At 51.0% G+C, this 14,280-nt stretch overlaps 3 protein-coding genes across 3 annotated transcripts in view; 2 read left to right on the top strand and 1 right to left on the bottom strand.

The window, feature by feature from the left end:
- The window catches only part of LOC131213319 (muscle-specific protein 20-like), a 25,362-nt gene extending 11,443 nt beyond the window's left edge, over nt 1–13,919 (bottom strand). Inside the window, exons 1-2 of the mRNA XM_058207338.1 lie at nt 13,583–13,919; nt 335–546 (exon numbers count right to left, since the gene is read on the bottom strand). Of these exons, the coding sequence (XP_058063321.1) occupies nt 335–546; nt 13,583–13,606 (236 nt within the window). The 5' untranslated portion in view covers nt 13,607–13,919. The remainder of the gene's footprint in view (nt 1–334; nt 547–13,582) is intronic.
- LOC131213762 (muscle-specific protein 20) lies at nt 2,401–4,308 on the top strand. Its single transcript, XM_058207877.1, has 3 exons — nt 2,401–2,741; nt 3,312–3,632; nt 3,740–4,308. Exons 1-3 carry the CDS (start codon nt 2,736–2,738, stop codon nt 3,920–3,922), a joined length of 510 nt encoding a protein of 169 aa, XP_058063860.1. The 5' UTR covers nt 2,401–2,735; the 3' UTR covers nt 3,923–4,308.
- LOC131213760 (protein takeout-like) lies at nt 5,753–8,381 on the top strand. The gene is made up of 5 exons (XM_058207876.1): nt 5,753–6,345; nt 6,472–6,564; nt 7,401–7,551; nt 7,636–7,769; nt 7,842–8,381. Exons 1-5 carry the CDS (start codon nt 6,201–6,203, stop codon nt 8,159–8,161), a joined length of 843 nt encoding a protein of 280 aa, XP_058063859.1. The 5' UTR covers nt 5,753–6,200; the 3' UTR covers nt 8,162–8,381.
- Nucleotides 13,920–14,280: the final 361 nt, after the last annotated feature.

Raw genomic sequence — 14,280 nt, 5'->3', positions numbered from 1 at the left:
GAGCGTCGTTTTGAGTACGGTCGATGCCCGGTCGGAAACAATGCAAAACGGAATTTGAGGCGCTGAAGAGCGAGCGACTCACGAGAAACGGATTCGAAACGAAAGCGCGTCTCGCGTTTTTGGCATTCGCGGCGCATTCATTTTTTGTGGCTAGAAGAAGTGCAAAGAAGCAGAATAATCGTCACAGACTGCAGCATAGAGCAATATATCAATGTACGCAGGGTGTGTGATTTGCACTCGCGAAAATAGATCGCGCTCGGGATTGCATCCGTAAGGAGGACCCCACCCCCAGTGGCCCCAGTGGTCTAATGTCGCTTAACCCATGCCAACTTACTGGTTAATGTTGTCCATCATCTTGTAGTCGCCGCCGGAAGTGTTGATTTTCGGCACAATGCCCGGCGACAGGCGGTTCATGAGCCGGCAAAGGATGATGCCGTCCCGCAGGCAGTCCTCGTAGAGGTGGCCGGCCGGAAACTTCTCGCCGATCACCGTCTCGATCCAATGCTGTGCTTCGCGTTCCTGATCCCGATCTCGCTTCCCAGCCACCTAGCAGAGAGAGAGAGAGAGAGAAAGAGAGAGAGCACCGTTGATGCCAGGATAGAGAGATAGAGCCATCGTTGAAATCGGCGGCATTGGTTCGATCTAGTTCAAGTCGACAGTCTTTAGTACATCCGTTGAGTGGTCGGGTTAAGGCTTTTCTAGTCCAAAGATCATCTCCAATCGGTGCTGAGAAAGTACGGACGGTGGGTGTTCGGGATCTCAATCCACCGGTGGGCTCTCTCCGCTCATGGGTTTGTTTGTCTCTGGATTTGTATGTTGCATGAAATGGATCATGCGCGGATGAGATGCGCGGATGAGCTCGCGATTTCGCGAAAATGAAACCGACGCACGCGACCAATACCAACAGCTCGCGTGTCCTGTACGTGGTCTTTCCTGTCTTTTTCTTACTCGTGCGACGCCTTTACGGCTTACACCGGAAGTAGGCTCGCGATATGTTTTCACCCGCCTTCATGGTGCGCCGTCCGAATGTCGCAACAAAGTCGCTAGAATGTAGCACCTGCACATTAGCAACGAAAATAGTCTGTTGTCATAATTAGTATGAATTTCAATTTCTGCTGTCCGGTCTTATTCGTAGAACGACCACCAAGGTGAGCCTTAGTTCGAGGAAAAAGCAACAGAAGATTGTCACTTCGGGTCGAGACGGTTTCGTGGAACGTGGAACATGGAAGTAATTCGTAGAACGACCACCAAGGATAGTAGCCTTAGTTCGAGGAAAAAGCAACAGAAGATTGTCACTTCGGGTCGAGACGGTTTCGTGGAACGTGGAACATGGAAGTAATTCGTAGAACGATCACCAAGGATAGTAGCCTTAGTTCGAGGAAAAAGCAACAGAAGATTGTCACTTCGGGTCGAGACGATTTCGTGGAACGTGGAACATGGAAGTAATTCGTAGAACGATCACCAAGGATAGTAGCCTTAGTTCGAGAAGAAAGCAACAGAAGATTGTCCCTTCGGGTTGAGACGGTTTTCTTGGAACCGAACCATCGCCTGATATGCTGGACGAAGCGATACCGGGAAAACGAGAAAATCAAAGCACCTTCAATAGCATCCGGCCTACATTGGAGCGCTTTCGGCGGAAGCCGGTGGCGTGATGTCATGAGAGGACCACACGGACCGATCATCCAGCCACTGACGTCACGGTGCCGTCGCCGGCGATGCAGCTCAATTCAGGAGCGTAGCCGTTGTTATTTTTGTTGTGGTTCCTCCCCTACCCCTTCCCCGCGAATTAATGAGCGCCAGTGTGCCCGATGGATCAAGAGTGATGTTGATGATTGCCTCATCGTGAGGTGCAGCCGAAAACTCGCATCTAATCCGCGCCGAACGTGCGGAAACCGTCGAGTTTTCCGTGAATTGAAAAGAGTGGGCGCGGGAAAGGAAAGGTTCATTTCAAGGACGCATCCACGCTCGCGCACGCTCGATATAGGCGCGCGGCTCTTTACGAGTCCAAACTGCAAGGTGCGCGTGCGTCTCTCACACCCAACACGCATGAAGGATACTCATGCTCCACACACCCACGTTCTCATCTCTCGGCGCTCGCCGCTCAGGCGACTAGACAGGACTAGCTTAACACCTGCTTACCACCCGCTACTCACCTACATCTGCGCTCTCTGTCTCTCTATATGCATATAAATATATATATTTATATATAGTTTTGTTGACATTTATACATATAAATATATATAGGACATATATATATATAGATATATGCAGGTGACTCCGGCATGTGATGTCGCGCTGGATGAGCGACTCACGAGGCACGGCCCGAGTGGATCCCGAACGGGCCCCTGAGTGGACACCGAGCGAACTCAAAATTTAAACTCAAACAGTATAAAAGTCGATCGCCATCGGTCACGTCAGTATCAGTCTGTTTCCAAATTTGGTCGAAGTTGCACCGTCTCCGGCGCATTTGGCTTTTGCGAGTCCCTCTCTCTCACATTCGGAGTTCTTTGACTTCTGTGCCCGGTCGGGGAAAGCCTAACCTCCAGCGGCTATTGAATTAGCGTGTTTTGTGAGTCTCTAGGTGTGCTGTGTTCCCCGAAAAAAAGGGTCAGAACTATCCAGAGGGAGCGTGGTGTGGTGCCTGATAACGAGTGTGTGCGATCCGTTCTCGTCGAAGAACACGTCGGGTTTTCGTAACCAAACACAAACCGCCATCAACTCCATCAACCAGCGATATGGCGGTAAGTAGCCAGCCAGGTGGTTGTTTTTGGGCTTAGGAGTGCTGTGGAAAGGAAGTGGAGTGGAAAGGAAGAGTTGTTTTTGGTTACAAAATGTGTGCGCCTGGAACAGTGCTGATAGGTGATGGATTGCGCGGGCATTGACCCCATCCCCCCATCGGTCACACCTCCGTTGGAGAGAGCTCCACGACGAAGACGGCGGCGGTGGCGGTGCCAGAGGCCCGGCCCTGCTGGAGAAACGACCATCCGTGGGGCCCAAAATGGAAGTGCCCCGGCCCCAGCTACCCGTGAAGTGTGAACCCTTCCGCGTTGGAATCGCGAAACTTTTTGAACGGCGCGTGTGCCAGGATGGGATGAATGGGGTGGGGGCCGCCCCGTTGTGGAGAAATTAATTGCCCAGCGAGTGTTCCGAGTTGATGGAAGGCGCCGCCGAATTATTTTTAGAGCCGTTGTCGTCGTTGGTGCTGCTGACGACCACGTTAGATAGATATATAGTGGATATAGGGATAGAGGGAGCGTGTAAGATCGGGTTTTCACTCGTTACTAATAGTTTATTTTGTTCTCACACAACAGCCCCGCAATAAGGAGCAGGAAGAGGAGGTGCTGAAGTGGATCGGTGATGTGCTCGGTCAGCCCCTTCCACCCGGCGTCTACGAGGACGTGCTGAAGGATGGCGTGGTGCTGTGCAAGCTGATCAACAAGCTGGCCCCGAACTCGGTCAAGAAGATCCAGGAGACCGGCACCAACTTCCAGCTGATGGAGAACGTGCAGCGGTTCCAGACGGCCATCAAGGAGTACGGGGTGCCGCAGGAAGAAATCTTCCAGACGGCCGACCTGTTCGAGCGCCGTAACATCCCCCAGGTCACGCTGTGCCTGTACGCACTCGGCAGAATTGTAAGTATTCCTTCCACGGGGCTGCTGGACCCCCCTAACTAACCCCCTCTAACCCACCTCTCTCGTACGTACTAACGTGAAATTTTTCGCATTTTTTTTTTGTTCAGACTCAGAAGCATCCGGAGTATGAAGGGCCGACACTCGGACCGAAGATGGCGGAGAAGAACGAGCGCACGTTCACCGAGGAGCAGCTGCGTGCCTCCGAGGGCGAACTGAACCTGCAGATGGGCTACAACAAGGGCGCCACGCAGGCCGGCCAGGGTTCGTTCGGCAATACGCGCCACATGTAGGGGTGTCCTTCACCCCCTGCACACGATCACAAATCACCACACCCACCCGCATCACCATTCTCCATTTTCCAACTTTTCCATTTCGCGTCATCTTTAATTTTAGACCGTAATACGCGCGCGCGCGCGCGCGCCTATTAGCGGGGCGTGCGTGCTGGCGTTGTCGGTTTGTAGTACCCTTTTTTTTTTTTTTAGTATTCTCTGGGTCGTCAGCTGATGCGGTAGCTGCATCCCTCTGATTACTACCCTTGCTTGCACCCCCTTACCCCCCTCAAAGGTTATCCCCTCCCGCGGTGGGTATTAATTACACTTCTACTTGTAGAGTGTGCTTTTTTGTGTATCGGTTCCGCTACATTAAGCGCGTGTGTACACACACGATGTGTACACTGACAAACGAAAATAAATTTCGAATTGTCTACTTAAAAATTCGCCAATCTCGTGTTCCTTTCTGACTGGATGTCCGGGCCCGCAGAGGTAAGTAATGGGTGACCGACCACCACCCCAGGGGTAAACGGGTTGCCCGCCCAACCTTGCTGTTGCTGGACTTCCTCGGGGGGGCTTTTCTACTTGGAGGGGGCTATGGGGCCGAGTGTGTTGTGGTTTTCGACTCCCCTCAGGGGCGGGGGGGGGGGGGGATCGATTGCCTAAAGGGTTTTGTCGCCCAGATCAATAACAGGTTCGAAGCTTCTCGATGATGTGTGTGCTGTGTTTTGCGTAAGGTTTTTTCTTCTTTTTTCCCCTCCCCCTAGTGAACATTGTTACTACCGACTAATGATCCGGCTAATAACTGGGTGTACTGTCGGACACGGCTGACCACTCCCACGACCCACCCCTTCTCCCTCCCGGTCACGGATGGACGGAGCGAACGAATCGCGGAGGCTATCTGTTAGGTGGTTCGGTTAGAAGAGAGAATAGAACCCTGCGAACGGGGTGGATGCGTGTGGGGTGTGGGGTGCTACCCCCCCTTCAGCATAAACAGCAGCAAGATGTGCTCATCGCCCACCATCGCCGGGGATGGGATGACGATCAGATGGCGAAGAAGAAGCAGAAGCAACTCATGCTTTCTTGTGGGAGGTGGTGGAATCACATCACGCACGGGTTGCATAATACCCCCCTACTGCTGCTGCTGCTGCTGCTGCTGCACCGGTGCCCAACCCTGCGTGCCTCTCCCCGTCTGGTGAAGCCCATTCGTTGTGGTTCCAATGCGCGCTGCGTCTTCGGGGCAATCGGAAACTGCGTGAGTGTGTCGGGTAACAGCTGCCGCTGCATAGCTGCATGCGGATGACCTTTTTTTCGGCCGGGGGGTTTAACGTGTGGGGGCGGTGGGAATATGCATAGGGTGCCCCCGCCCCGCCCCCTCTAGTGTGTTCCGGGGGGGATTCCGGTCGTGCTAAATGTCGATTGTTGTCGGTTGCGGCGCTTTAGCTTTTCGTTTCAGCTTCGGTTTTCGCCGAAGAACCAACACCAGGTTACTTACGACGACGGTTACGGTTCATTTTCGTAGAAAAATATGGTTCATTTTCCCATTTTTTTCCGCAAGCGTGTAGAGCGCAAATGTCAAAATCGTCAATGTTTACATTTATTTATTTACATTTTTGTCGTTTTGACAGCCACAAAATCGTGAGTTTAAAAGCGAAACACCTGGAAGGAATCACCCTATCGGACCATAAAACACCCGTGGGGTTGTGGGTGGGTGTTGCAGGGAGGCCACCATTAGGGCGCCGGTGACTTGCAGATGCCCCGTGCGTTTAGAATTACGGGCTCCTAGCTCTCGTTGAACGCGGCTGGCTCTCGGAGCTTCCTGCCCCACCAATCACCAATACACCTTCAGCACGCGTGGTGGCGACCGGCGACCACCTACTATAATTCAACTCTCACACAGTGCGTGAAGTGACTGGCACTACTCGACGTACCACCTGGCTACTAACCGGTGTGCCGGGCGGCTAGAACCCCTAACCTCTCACGGAGCAGTGTGCGGTGGTGGTGGTTCGCGGATGACAGGTGACCCAGCCGGCCCAGCCGGGGGCCAGCCACTACTACACCCGGTGCAACAGAAGCTTATATAACCCGGGGCCCCCGGTGGTGCCGGGTGCTTTCAGAATCAAACCGTCCACAGTTCTGCAGGTGTCTCGCTAGACTCGCTGCCTAGACTTCTTGTTAGCTTAGAGCCCCCAGTGTGTGCGTGCGTGCGTGTTTGGGCGGCAGTGTCGAAAAGCGAGCGAAAGCCCGGCCTTCCAGCTTCGAAACGTTCGCCTGTTCGGGCCCGGTCCGGTCGTCAACCATGAACCACCATTTCGCAACGTGCAACAGCCGCCGGGTGGTGCGAAGGTCGCTGTGGAAGCTCCTGGCGATCGTCGTCGTCCCGATCATCATCGCTGCCGCAGTGCCGCCAGTTTCCGGGCGGGCCGCGTTCGATAGCACCAAGCGTAGGCATACCCATTGGGAACACCCCCAACCCTAGCGCGCCCTAATCGTGTTCCGGTGTCAGCTTAATGTTTCCTGTTTTCTCTTCTCGGTTCCCGTCACCACACGATGATCCTGAACGCGTGTAGCGGAGTTCATCAAAACGTGCCGCTTCTCCGATCCGCAGTTCGTGAACTGCTCGACCGAATCGGTGCAAGGACTGTTCGATAAGCTGGTGACAGGTAAACGACGACTTCCACACCTATCCAGGATCAGCCCCAACAACCTACCTGATCGACAATAAACCAAACAGGGAGCGAGGGAGAGAGAGAGAGTAGAACGCACCACTCAAGAGCGCGACCCACCACTTTTGGCGGCGGGCTAGTCAACCGCGAAACATTCCGCGTCCAAGGTTTTCGCTTCAGCTTTCGCGCGAAGAAGCAGCCAACATTCCGTCGGTCATTTCCCAGATTAACAAACGTTTACAATTTCCACAATGACGTTTGGCGTACTAAAAAGTCAAGTAATCGTGGGTTTAAAACCCAAAGCACTCGATGGATCACCCTATAGTTTTCCCACGCGCACGTGAATGGTGACTCCAAGACGCTTTCTAGGTCGCTGAGCAGCTCGGTGCACGCTGTGCATCGCTGTGCCAATGCGCGTGCGTGCGTTCTTAACCTCAATCGTGAGGTGCTGCTGTGGAGGTGGGGCGTAGATTCGAGTTCCCCGGATCGACGCAGTATTTCTTCTGGTAGCGGCCGTAAACGCGCACAATGTTGACATGCTCGGCCGGCCCGGCCAAGGTTAAGCGCGGCTCAACCACGATCAACGACAGTTGCTGCTGGCTGCTGTTTAGGTTCGCTCGGAAAACGGTCGGTCAATGGGTAATGGGTACAGTTACAGGTCGTTGCAAGTAACTGGTCCTCGCTTGCCCTGGCGAGCTACAGCGTGTTTACAGTAGACCGGTCCCCCCAACATAGAGACAGGCTGAATCTGAGAGAAGCACCACAAATCCAACCGGACGGCTGGCGGGCTGGCATCTACACCACCCTAATACGTTCGCTTCGTCTCGTTGTAGGCATCGAAGGGCTCGAGCATGTAGGAACTATCGATCCGATGAAGATCACCAAAATACGCATCTTACAGGGCGACGGTCCCGTTAGTGTCAATGCCTCGCTCTCGAAAGTGGTGGTCACCGGCTTCGCCAGCACAAAGGTGGTGCGAAACGTGTACGTAATAGAGTTAGGTGTCACCGTTACCGCGTGTGTTGTAACTTAATGCTTCTCGTCTACCGCCACCGTGCGGCTTTGCAGCGTCAGCAGTAAGGACTACGGCTGGGAAACGCACATCCGGTTGCCGAAGATGCGGCTGGAAGGCAACTACCACATGCAGGGCCGCATCCTGGTCATTCCGCTCAACGGGCACGGCAAGTGCTGGTTCGAGCCGAGTAAGTAGGAACATCCACCCGGACCTAGGCGCCCCCGTTAATCGATCTGCTTGCCCCGGGTCCCGTCGTTAGGTGGCATGGACATCATCATGCGCACCACGACCTCGCTCTATGAGTGGGGCGGGCACGTGTTCTACAACGTCACCGCCACCAAGGTGGACTACACCATCTCCGGGCTGCGGCTGCACATGGGCAACCTCTTCGAGGGCGTGAAGGTGCTCGAGGACAGCACCAACCAGTACCTGAACGACAACTGGCGCCCGGTTTCGGAGGCCCTCAAGCCGATCATCGCGAAGACGATCGAGGACATCCTGCTGACGATCATGCAGAACATCTTCCACCAGCTACCGGCCGACTACTTCGTTGCGGATCTGCCGCGCACAGCGACTTGAACAACGCAACGACGGTGGTGTCGCAACGGCGGTGGGTGGCGAGTGTTCTAAACTGTAAATAAACATTGTTCCGTACCACAACCTCATCGGCGGTAGCACATGGGCTGCGTCCAGCTGGCGTTTATTTTTAGCCATGTTTGACGCCTTGATGTGTCAAGAAGCGGGCAGAGATATTTCGTGGTTCTTTCCCATCGTTTCTTCGCTTTTTTAGATAAGCCAGATAAAGCCATTGATCACTTGAACAAGGATATGTGTACCTTTTTAGCAGATGGTTGAAATACATGGAAGAGAAACTTAAAATTAATAAAACAACACACATAGTGAACCGAAGTAAATGAGAGGATGGCCGTAGTCAGTAGCATTATTATCGTTATTATCGTTATTGATAATGTCATCAAGCAAATTTCCAACATGTGGGGAATCATATGTCGATTAAAAAACGATGATGCTTTTCGCTGCTCATAATGTGTTTGCACTGCTCCGACAGAATTATTTCAAAGAGCAGATCTTCTCTCAGGTCCTCATTGTTAGCTGCTAAAGCATGGCCCAGTCAGAATCGGGAACAATTGCATTGCAATTGCATTGCATCTCGGGGTTGGTTTGACTTAGGAAACATATCAAGGCGTCAAATTGAAAGTATTTTAAGAGAAAAATTTCAGCAATTTATTATGTCGGTCGTCGGATGAAATCACGAACTTCCTTTGGAATGCGCGCCAAAATTTTCTGCACAATCTTCTGGTCCACATCAGCATTTCATCAGGCATTCCGCATCACCTTTTCAGTCTTCTTCAACTTCCTATTGATTGTTGCCCAATAATTTTCGATTGGGCGAAGTCTAGGGCAACTTGGTGGGTTGATATCCTTTGCGAAGTAATCCACCTTATTGTCAAATCAGAGGCCAAAACTTAACCGGACCTTTGTGTGACTTAATAAATGATAGAACTCGCTTTCTGAGGCACTCTTTCTTGTACAAAGTCGAGTTAATCATCGTGTTTGTGATGAAAACCTTGATTTCCGTCCAAAGGTGCAAAATCCTTGCCATGTCATTAATTTTCCTATGTGCAAATTTATTGGCGAATACAAATTTGAACTTAAAGGGAACATCTCCGCGTGCCGTTGTAAGATAAAATGTTGGTCCAGGAAGCAATTCAAAATTCATTATCACGTATGTTTCGTCGTCCATAAGCAAGCATCCTTTGTACCTCGTCACGGTCAACGGTAAAGCACAGCATATATAGTTGATTTACGAATTTTTGTGTTTTTGAGATTTTTAAAGTAAACCACGTGGTGTTTTCGACGTGATTGTGCAGAATTATTTTTCTTCTTTCGAGTTCAATTAAGCATAACTTTCCATAAACTGCGCGTAGTAAGATGAAACTTTCAGCACTGAAAGTCGAATATTTACTAAAGATATGACTATCATCACATTTGAAATCCGACCACCAGATGCGCTGCTAGAAATCATGCCATTGTTCCCGATTCTAAGTGGGCCATGCTTTAGCACCATTCCGAAAAGCCTGTTCGTCTGATCCTATGAAATAGTCGAATGGTTCAACCGAAAATTAAGAGGTGTACGTAAGAAACACTGCAATTGCCAAAAAGTATCGTGAACTTATATAAATCAAAAAGCCTTTATTATTTTGTTTTTTAAATTGTTTCCGTTTTCCTTTCCGGCTGGAGTTAACAACGCCGAGCAGCGTGCGACGCGGGATTTGCGCGAAACATGATCGAACAGGAAAGTGTTCGTACTGTGCCCATCGGTACCAGGGCAGCATGTCCTCCGGTAGGTAGCGCTTCTGATGGGGCAACTGCCTTTGCAGCCTGGCCCGTTCTTCTAAGGTTAAAAAATAAAATTTAAAACTGCTTGCGCATGCGCGGGTTTTCGACGCGTCCAGGCGCACGTTGCTGCCTGTCCGGGAGGACAGATTTTGTATAGCCTCAGAAGATGCTCTGTTGAATCTTATAAAAGCGAAGAAGTATCTTTTAACACTAATTACTATTTTGACGTGTAAATTTACACAGATGACTTTCTATGGAAATCACAAAAAAAAGTTAAAAAATTAGGTTTCCCGATATCGTTTGGCAATAGCGGTATACCAGATGTGGAAGTAACAGGTTGTTCAAAGAATACATTCGCCTAAACATTGCTCCTTCGTAATACCCTTTCTTCAAACAATGCTGCATAGACTAGCTGTTCAGCAGTTCGAATCATTTGAAGAAATCAAACAATTTGCAACGCACCTCTGCAATGAACATGACAAAAAGTTCATTTGTAACGCCGTTTTCTTAACAACAGGAATTTTTATAAAATAAAAAGAGAAAATACGTAGGTGCCCATTTAGTGGTTCGATTGCCACCAACCACCAAGGTGGGGGTCGGTTCAAGGAAAGTGCTCTTCGGTGCGGTTTGTCGAATGAGAACATCCTTAACTCTGTCGTAATCCACTACGCTGCACGGTGCAGTCGGTTTACTTTGCTGGTAAGTTTCTCCGTTGTCAGGGATCAGAAGGAACGAAAGTGATACCAGGCTCCATGCTCAGCACACTCTTTTCCGGTAGTTCACCTTGGTGGGCGGAGCCAACAACCAAAGAATGCACAGACTAGAGATGGCCAGCTCGGTTTTCGCAAGCGACGAAGGGCTTTTTTGCTGGCTTTCTCAACCATACCGCAAAAAAACACATCGTAGGTTGACATCGGACCAGAAATCGCTGGTCATAATTGTTGTCTTAGTATAATTATTTGCTTAATTTGCTTAATGTGTGGTTGGAGGCCCTTAAACTGATGATTTTAGCAACTAGTTTTTAGAGCGATGCCCACCTCTAGCAAGCGATTCACAGGCGCAAGCTATCTCCCTCTTCGCTTTCGGTCGCATTTGCTCAGAACCTGTTTCGATGCGTGAGCGAGAGCGCAGTTTACTCTCTCACTCGCACCTTCACCGGGCATTGAGGGCAAGACTGCTACCAGCTCGGTTGAGTTCGCCTGGTAAAGTATGAAAGCAAAACGCGAACAACTTGTTAATGCGGTTGCGATGAGAACGCCGCGTTTGAATTGATCGGTACATCTCACGAACGACAGTTAAGTCAACGAAATACTCGAGAGTTTTCCTGCAATCGACTTTTAAACATATCCGATCGGATTAGCAACGTAGCATTTGAAAAGAACGCGCTGTTGACGGATAGTCGAGGAAAGTCTTCGTGCTTCGTGATAGTCGAGGAAATTTGATTTGGCGCACATATCTGTCTGAGAATGCGGGATTTCAACCCTTCCAGGCGAACTTAGCGAAGACAGATTTCCTACAGCGTCGGATGCTGCCGTTCGATGCGCGCCAAAGTAATCGGGAACTGGGTCCCGGCGAGCTGCCTTCTAGGTATCATGCGACCCTGAGACAAATTTTCAGTTATAACTCAACAGGGTCAGAGCCGTCGGCAATGTGCACACCGCCTAAAATGTATGTGAACGAGGGAAAGTTAGATTCCGTATACAGCGCCAAAAATGGAACCCGTCCATCGGAACGCTATAGCCCTGTTTGATTTACTTTTCAAATAGAGCTTTTTTTATCTCTATCGTACTTCAAAGAAACTTTCTGGAAACCAGCTCTTTCAGTCTTACCGTTAGCAGTTATTTTAAGAAAGATTTTTAGAAGGACGCTGGACTATTGCAAGCGTACATTTTTCATTAAATTTAATTTTTGGGATTCTAAAATCTAATTGGCAATCCGTTCCAGCTGCAAATCGCTTGAAGCGGCTTCGAGCTAGAGAAGGCTACAAAGAGATGCGCAGAAAAAACCCTTTAAAACGCGATGCGTGTTTTAGAACAGGTTGACGCGATGAAAATAAATGCTTAACAATGCAGTCCACATTTAACCATACTTTTTTAGAGAGATGATTTTAATTTTCATTTTCTCATATGCAAAACTCCAGCATTCCATCCAAAATTCCAAATTCCATCATTGACATTGACCTCAATGTGTGTTCGATAACAATATTTTCATAGCGTATGAAAAATGTGTTTACATTGAAAGGAAAAAACACTCCTATAAAATCCCGAACAACCCACCGGTTCCAAACGAGGGTGACACATTGATTGCCCTAGTTTAGGACGAGAGTGAAAGGAGAGATCAGTGCGTCATCCTAGTGTGGGGCTATTTTTAACACAGTTTACGCCGACCCTGCATTGCCTTGACCTGCATTTGGCCGCACCTTCAGTTTTTTTTCCAGCAGTTCGGGTGGCCACGGCCCGGGCAGGGTGCCGCCGGACCCTTCCGCAACTCTGCTTGAGGATTCGGTTGGATTCGGACGCACTCGCGAGTCGCCATTCGTATAATCGGCCGCCGTTACCATAAATCCCTCTCGTGGGCCTATTAGCATTACCACCACCATCATCATCATCATCATCGCACGGATGCACCACATTATGCTCGGGGGTCGCACCCATCCGTGACGGGGTATATCGGGGCTCTCTTGCATATACCCGTCGTCGCCTTTCTTTTTCTCCTTTGCTACCGCACCACTCACTCGATTGGGACGCGCATCAGATCGAATCGAAGATATTGGCGGCCGGACGGAGGGAAATTTAATCAGCACCCAGCCCAGCTGATGGGCTTGTCACGTTTCACATCACCCGTGCACACGCACTCATAGCATCGTACGAGAGGCCGTGCAGACTCATCAAGGAAGATAGCCCCGATAGCGTCGATGCCAATGGCAGCCAATAAATAACGCAACGCAACGCTAACGTATCCGCTCGTCTAAGTCACTCCTCGGCCATCCATTAAACTTCCCACCGCCTGCCCCCACCCCACCCCCCGCCACCCAGTTGGAAATGCATATTTTTAATGGAAAACTGCGCGCCCTAGATGCGTTTATGCAGATCGCACTCCGCGCAGCACACTCCTGCGCAGCTGCGCGCTCCACCGATGATGCGCGACGCTCACGAACTACGCGTGCGTAGTTCCCCGCTCTCCCGGAGCCCAGCCATCAGCTAAACATCCGCCCCCCCCCCCCCCCCCTCGAGCGACGAAGATTTCTTTGGAAGGTTCCCGCTTCGTTTTGTTTTTTTCGTGCGGTGTTATCGTTAATTTTACACCACCTTAACGGGTGAAGCAGGCGGACCGTGAAGAAGTATCCCGCGTGCACGCGCGTGCGCCCACCTTGAAGTGTTGGCGGGAGGCGGGGGCCTTTTTCGACGCCCCCGGGAGGTGTGAAAAACCGATCCGCAGACCGATCGACCGATCAGACTACTGCCCATTTCAGACTGGATACCGCCGTCGCGAGAGCTTAGTCGGTCGCCCTGGTCGGAGAGTGAAGCCTGAGGAGATTCCCGCAAAACCCAATCCAGTCCCAAACTTGCGTGACTTGCGTTGATCGGTGTAGACCAAACTGTTGGGGATCTGGGATCTGCTGGATCGCTCTCTGGAACTTACCTGCCATAATGGGCGTCCTGGCATGATGGGGCACGGGGTCAAGATTTGATTGCTGTAGTAGAGTGACACACGCTCTCTCTCTCTCTCAGATAGATGACACCAGTTGGATGTTGTTGGCTTGCGTTGTGTCCGGGATAGGACCCGGGAGGAGACCAACACACTACCTCCACGCTCTCACTGTAGGTCAAACAAACACAACCAATACACACAACTAACACCCCTCACGCAAACACGGCACACCAGGGTCTATCGGGAAGGGCTGAGGATTGCTGAGCTGCACCGGGAGAGCACCGGGTCCACGGCAGCGTTGGACCGGAATCGGACCAGAATCGGACCAGAATCGCCCAAACAGAACGCTCGCTCCACACACTGAACACACTGGCCGCTGGATGGTTGGGGTACGTAAGGGGTTCTGCGAGATCTGCTCTAGGCAATAGAAGGGAATCGAATACCTGAAACCGTGAAACGGTGGCCGTGTTATATATATAGAAAAATGGAACGTACCGGCCCCAGGAACCCAGCTACCATCACCACCACCATCATCATCATCGCTGTGATCATCGGCAGCGGCAGCGGCTTCTCTCCGTGTAGCTTCTGCTACCCCTAGTGCGTGCAGCAATTGCCGTCACGGACCTTTCCTCCACCCCCCCACCATTCCGCTTGGTCCACGCGCTCTTACCCCCCTTGGGGTGTGGGAG

This window comes from Anopheles bellator, chromosome X (genome assembly GCF_943735745.2).
Source record: "Anopheles bellator chromosome X, idAnoBellAS_SP24_06.2, whole genome shotgun sequence".
Classification (NCBI taxonomy): Eukaryota; Metazoa; Arthropoda; class Insecta; order Diptera; family Culicidae; genus Anopheles; species Anopheles bellator.
Note: the sequence above shows the minus strand (reverse complement) of the source record. Positions and strands in the feature narration are given on the sequence as shown.